Source organism: Coregonus clupeaformis, chromosome 7 (genome assembly GCF_020615455.1).
Source record: "Coregonus clupeaformis isolate EN_2021a chromosome 7, ASM2061545v1, whole genome shotgun sequence".
Lineage (NCBI taxonomy): Eukaryota > Metazoa > Chordata > Actinopteri > Salmoniformes > Salmonidae > Coregonus > Coregonus clupeaformis.
The window spans coordinates 40,257,715-40,264,264 of record NC_059198.1 but is presented as its reverse complement, the minus strand read 5'-3'; the positions used below and the strand labels follow the sequence as shown (position 1 = coordinate 40,264,264).

At 44.1% G+C, this 6,550-nt stretch overlaps 1 protein-coding gene across 3 annotated transcripts; it reads right to left on the bottom strand.

Annotated features, from left to right (window-relative positions):
- Positions 1–413: 413 nt before the first annotated feature.
- On the bottom strand, positions 414–4,823 carry LOC121569174 (vesicle-associated membrane protein-associated protein A). 3 transcript variants are annotated; one of them, XM_041879874.1, is made up of 7 exons: positions 4,603–4,823; positions 3,597–3,749; positions 3,237–3,340; positions 2,876–2,956; positions 2,139–2,363; positions 1,551–1,727; positions 414–1,364 (listed from the first exon to the last, which is right to left on the bottom strand). In XM_041879874.1, exons 1-7 carry the CDS (start codon positions 4,658–4,660, stop codon positions 1,203–1,205), a joined length of 960 nt encoding a protein of 319 aa, XP_041735808.1. In that variant the 5' UTR covers positions 4,661–4,823; the 3' UTR covers positions 414–1,202. The 3 variants fall into 3 exon arrangements, with proteins under 3 accessions (XP_041735808.1, XP_041735810.1, XP_041735811.1); XM_041879876.1 differs by lacking the exon at positions 4,603–4,823 and adding an exon at positions 4,402–4,491; XM_041879877.1 differs by lacking the exon at positions 2,139–2,363.
- Between the last annotated feature and the right edge of the window lie 1,727 nt (positions 4,824–6,550).

The following is a 6,550-nucleotide window of genomic DNA, read 5'->3' as shown; positions in this document are numbered from 1 at the left end:
TAAGCAAGGCACTTAACCCTAATTGCTCCTGTAAGTCGCTCTGGATAAGAGCGTCTGCTAAATGACTAAAATGTAAAATGTAATGATGGCAAGCTCATGGATTTTAACCTAATTCTCCTAACCTGCTACAAAAAAGTTGCCGCTGTATTGAAGTGGCGTGTTTTTAGGGAATAGAGCCGACATGTGCAGCATTTGCCGTGAACATTGCCTTTACAAGCTGCATTGTCGACAAAGCCCCATGGGGTTGAATCTTGTCCTATGTATCATGCTCCATGCAGCTCACTCCAATGACATTTACATGTTAATCACATGGAGTTGAGTTAAAAGGAATGGAGGATACCAAATACAAGTGGAATTGAGCCTCACTCTTCCTCAAAGACAAGATGGACAAAAATGACGAACTGCCACAAAAATAATGTTAAACATTTTATTTCAATGTTAAATACCATTAGACAGGACTGCAAGAACAGATCTTTTCAGTCAACATTTGCCTCACGAGGAATATATAATTTGTGTAAAGAAAAAACCTATAAAGAAATGTAATTATTATTATTCTGTGTGTGTCTGTAGGAAACATGAAATGTCCATGGAAGGAGGCACCTATATTCCCAGCATACTGTATTGTTTCACATTCCTCAAGAGAAATTAAGGATTTAAGAATTCAGTGAACATTAATGTAAGAGGCCATCCAGCAACATGTAGCAAAGTCTTTAGCTTGGTAGGTTATTTTCTCCATTCCATTTTCTTAAAATGATTAAAATAACATACAAGACACTGAACATTTCAACTCTTATTAAAACCACAGAGAGAAAGAGAACTCATTAGAATTTTTCAACCAAAGTCTTGAACCCAGTACCCCGACTCGCCTGTTTTCGATGCTCTGATAAGTGTAAAATTGTAGTTATGAAAACCTCCCTCCCCTAATACCTCACCCCCAAAAAAGAACAGAACCTCCCAACCCCCCAAAAAAAGGAGAAAGTTCATTCATCTCTGTTTTTCCACGTGTACTAACCGTGTGCGATTGTAAAAGGCGAGGCCCGTTTATGATTCGGGTACACAGAACATATGTACGTACGCAGTGAGCTGGCACTATCACTGATAATGGCAGGTCAACGATAACACATACTTTAACCTCGAGGGCCTTTGAGACAAATTAGAGCCTATGCTGGCTCGCTTTCCTTCTCTCTCGCCCACCCCCTCCCCTACAAGACAAACTTCCCTAGGAAGAATCCAATGAAGATGGCTGCTATGACGACCATTAGCGAGGGGAGGGAGCTGGAAGAGTGCTGTTTGCTCATCATGGCACCCGAGCCGGAGACCATGTTGTCTGACTGGTGGGACTTCCTCATCCTCAGGCCCTCGTCCTGAGAGGAAGTCAAACACTGTAGGTTAGAACCTCATACATCCTTCTTTACCACAGCCAAAAGCCCAAGATCATCTTTACAAGAACATGAATATAGTCTTCATGCTTTGAGGATATATTACCTTATATTCGCCAATATATAATATTATCACCCCAACCCTAGACATCACACAACCTATGACCATACCTTGAGTTGTCTGTTTTCGTCTGAGAGGTTGCCCACATCGTACTGCAGCCTCTTGCACTCGTCCATCAGTTTCTTCATCTCAGAGTCGTCCATGGATGCACTGCTGGGCCTTGTCGCCGACGTGCCATCTACTTTGGAGTTGAGGACGGGGGCAGCTTTGGTTGCATCGACATCATTCTGGAAGCAGCCAAAGTGAAAAAATATGAAAGTGACCAGGAAGCTAGTTTCCCTCCCGACATTGCTGTACATGCCAACCAAACAAACTCATCACGCTTTTTAGAAGACCAAATTTCATGAAACCATTATTACATCGATAGAAAAACTTTTTTTACTTTAGTAATTTGTTTGAAATTAGTATGAAGAGGTGATACATTTTCATTAGGGGCCTAACACCACAATGACAGCTATAACCATTATCCAACATTACATTGTTACACAGCTACAACCATACCTAGCCTGCTTTGCACTGCTCCGACTACTATTCTATTACAATCAGAACTTACACTAGGAGAGAGGTGACCACCTACGGTGAGTAAACTACACTTCCCAACCTGCCCCTGAACATCCACTTCCTGCTCTGCCACAAACCTGCCACTGCCTGCCTCTCACTGAGCTGGGTGCTGACATGAACTCTGGGAGATTGCTGGAGTCGTCGTGGGCTGCCAGGTGGTGCCAGCTACCCAGGGGAGTGCGGTACTCTCCGGGGGTGGGGGCTGCCCTGTCCCCCAGGTGCCTGGCGCTGAGCTTGGGGGTCTGCCCTGGAGTGGTGAATCCCATGATGCTACCACGGATCTCCCTGGCACTACCGCTAGGCTGTCACACGAGGGGGAGCACACGCAGCATGCATGACCATAGATATATAGAGGTCATGTCTTTAACTTTGGGGTGTACAGTGGTTCTCAATTGCTGCTTGGGTTGTAGGGTAAAACATAATACACTGCTATAAATTACTTTGTTGAACCAACCAAACTGACCTGTCACGTACTAGGAACAAGTTCTAATTGTTACATGATGTGAGTATTTCAGATGTGACCATAGAGAGGTGTGAGGTAAAAATGCTTATTACAGTTTATCCACACAAAAATCCACGAGCTCGCATATTGACTGTACCTACACAAAGGCAAAGAAAGGAACAAACAGTAACTGGGCAAGGAGAGAGCGAAAGCCATGTAGTCTATGAGAGAATGTGAAAAAGATGCATTGACATACAACACTGACCTGTGGCCGTGACAACAGTACAACATTGGATGTATAACACCAACAAGCATAACCCCTGAAGGCTGCTGATAGAAGTTATATTTTCTACAACTGTACACATTACTTACCATTTTATCGTTTTCAGAGGGCAGTTCGAACACACATCTCAGCTTGGAGTCCATGAGATCATCTGGCTTTGCATCTTTCCACTGTTGAGATTCAGCAAGTACAAGTTGAGATTGACAAGTAGATGATAAGGTGAACATAGATTGATCACAGGGACCGCTGATGGAAAAACAATGAACATGGAACACAGTCAGGTGCTGTGTAATATGCTATTTGCTGCCCTCTGCTGGAGAAATCACAAGATCAATTTAAATACAGTACTGAAACCTGTGGATCAACAAAAGCAGGTTTTCCATTGATGACATAGCTACAAGCATAAAGCACAAACATGTATTTGGTAGTAATGTAGACAGGAAAACGTACCACTGCATCCATGTCTGTAGCAGTAGATGGTGCAAAGATTGTCTGTACCATGAATTTGTGTTTACTTTTATCATTGGGGTCATATTCAAAGGGCTGCAGCATTACTGTGGAGACAGAAGATATGGGGTCAACAACTAAGCCTACATATAGGCCTACTGGTACATGCATTTGACATGTACATGCTTGATTCTTCTGTACTTACAAAGTCACACAATTAATTACAGTGGAAAGAGTGACAGGATATAATTTGTTCTTGTTTGGTGTTGTTGACAAAAAGGGCTTGCCTGGTTGTTTGAGTGATACTCTGTCATATTTGGCAGCACACTGACAAAGGTCTGTCTGCAAATACGAAAGCCTTACCAGAGACAGTGACAGTGGCTCCTGACTCAATCATGCCGCTGTTGGGCCGTACGCAATACCGGCGAGGTGCTGTCGTCTTCACTTTGAAGCATACTTTTCTGTCAGAGGGATTTTTGAGCTTGAGGTTTGTGGTCACTACTTCTGTGAAGGGACCTGCATGGGAAAGAAATGAGATGGTGTTGAGGGTCAATGGAGTCACCCGAAGATGGCACACAACAGGCGCAAATGACAACCAACAGACTAGTTGCTACACATTATGGAAGATAATTTGCTGTTTAGTCAAATAACCCATTGAACACAAGAGAGTATCTAGACTCAGATAAACATGTAGCTATAACAATGCATGCACTATCTGGGCACAGTACAATGTAGTGTGCAATGTGTCAATGAGTGGGATAACTAGCATATGAGCTGTCAGCAAATAAGCTTGCTCCCATTCAACAACTGCAATTTCAGCTTTGTCACTGACCCTAGGAAAAAATAAATCAGTGAATGACTGGTCTGCTCGAATCAGAATGTGTTGCTTGTTGGCTAGCATAACTATCTAAGTTAAGATTACTTGGCCACAACCTGTGTCGCTAACTTTCATACTAGCTTTTCACCCCTGAGTGACTGACTTAAATTTAGCAAGCCAACGTTAACCACGTAACGTTAGCTAACATTAAATAGCTAGCTAACTGTCAATACCACCGCGAGAGGCTAGCTGGCTAGAGTTAGCTAGCGTAGCTAACTAGAGAGCATACACCCTCCACCAGCGGACGAGAAAACCAGTGTGGGTTGGTTAGAATGTTAGAAAGTATAGTACTGTTAAAGTGATATCTCTGTAACTCGGCACAGGCCCATAAATCCTCGCTCCCATCTCAAAATGGCGGCGGTATACGAGAGGTGTAAGTGGGCTTGTTGTAGCTACACGTCCCCGGTCCAGGAAGCTGGTAACGATAACTACCACTGCCGAAAGCGTCTACAGCCAGGTGGTAGCTAGCTACCGACATTATTCTTCTCTTACCTTTAAATTTTAGGTCATACGGCGGTTCGAGAGCAAGGACCTGCTCCAATTTAGACATTTCGTGTGAATTGTGTTGTTGGAAACCGTTCCAAGGAACCGGTGTCAGTGTAAAATCACCTAAATGGGCAACGAGTCACTGTGAGCCAATGGACGTGAACACGAGTACAGTTGCGTTATTAACGAAGCGCGCAGCAGGGCAAAATGCACGTCACCACAAAATACTTGCGCTTACCTTCTTCTTCAATTAGGTTTAACGGCGGTTGGCATCCTATTTGTTGCATTACCGCCACCTACTAGACCGGAGTTCAACTCCCTTATCTTTCCTTGAAAAATACAATAAACCAAAGAAAAGAAATATCCCACCATCTAACACTACACTCACACCTTCAATACTACAACTAATAAATTAACCCCACCTTTCTCCACTGTTTAAATACACTCACTCATGCCCTCAACTTGAATTGATGGCACATCACCACTTAACACTCCCTGTAACTCTTCTGCTGTCAAGTCTTGCACACCCAAATATATCTCTGCAGCTGCCACCACCACCTCAATTTTCTTTGGATGTCCGTTCCATCCCTGCAGTACAATTAATAACCATTGATATAAACGCTAAAAATCCAATCTTGCTGAACCATATATCACTTTTTGGTTTATCCCACTGTACTGGTACATCTCTACTACTCACACCATTTCTCTCAGGATCCCTCCCCCTTGACCCATCTTCCTCTACTTTTTTTTTTTTTTTCTTTCTTCACTGCCTCCGCATATGACAACTTCTTCTCTACTCTTACCCTGGATACCTCAACCTGCTTCTCTCGCACTGGACATGTCTGATCCCCAGCCCCATGACCACCCCTACAATTAGCACACACCACCACTTCCCCCACTGCTTCACACTCCTTTGTCTCATTCTCCCTCTGCCCAACAGAAACACAAACAATTATCACTAGACCACTTCTGGTTACCGTCACCGATTCCACTTTACCCAATGCTCTTTTCACCCATCTTGAAACCACAATTGGATCAGCCAAAAGGCAAGGATCCTCACAGACTCATCTTTATCCTGACCCACTGTGCAATCCTCGGGCTCTGAGTACTTCATCACACCTTCCACCTCCGATACATCACCCTCATTCACTTCCATTTCTACTCCTGTCTTCAGCTCACTTTGCTTACATTTCCTACCACTCTTCTTTAACAAACCTTCTCCCTTTTTCCCGCCATTTTTAACTGACTCAAACTCACAATCTTCCTCCATCTCTCTCTTATACCTCCTCTGCCTCTCTTTTCCCCTCCATTCCTCCAAGTATACGTCTCCTTATGATAATACTGCATTTCTCCAAACCTACATCTGTTTCTTGCCTTCTCTAAGGACTCAATTTTCCCCCTCCTTTCCCTTCCGGTGTCTATTCTATCCTCGGCTTGATCTCTTCATTGCTCTCCTCTTCTGATCCGCTGTCCTCTCCTGAATCACCATCGTCTTCCGATCCCTCATCCGAGCTGTTATCCACACTATCATCGGGACATAGTCCCTTTCCAACTGCTCGTCTTTTCGCTGAAGACGCCAACTCAAACTGGCTAGCTACCAAACCAGAGATACACCAAACTGTCTACTTGCTCTTACCTGTGTTCGCCTTCAAAATAACCCCCCAGATGGTCATTGGCAAACTTCAGACGGGCCTGGACATGCGCTGGCTTAAGCAGGGGGATCTTGCGTGCGCTGCAGGATTTTAATCCATGACGGCGTAGTGTGTTACTAATGGTTTTCTTTGACACTGTGGTCCCAGCTCTCTTCAGGTCATTGACCAGGTCCTGCCGTGTAGTTCTGGGCTGATCCCTCACCTTCCTCATGATCATTGATGCCCCACGAGGTGAGATCTTGCATGGAGCCCCAGACCGAGGGTGATTGACCGTCATCTTGAACTTCTTCCATTTTCGAATA

Bases quoted from the DNA above. Each gene is read 5' to 3' on its own strand.
- LOC121569174 (XM_041879874.1), bottom strand. From the start codon at position 4,660: ATGTCTAAATTGGAGCAGGTCCTTGCTCTCGAACCGCCGTATGACCTA. The intron at 3,341-3,596 runs GTAAGGCTTTCG...CTGTCTCCACAG, and splicing joins AGCCACTGTCACTGTCTCTG to TAATGCTGCAGCCCTTTGAA. The intron at 1,365-1,550 runs GTATGGTCATAG...ACTTCCTCTCAG, and splicing joins ACGAAAACAGACAACTCAAG to GACGAGGGCCTGAGGATGAG.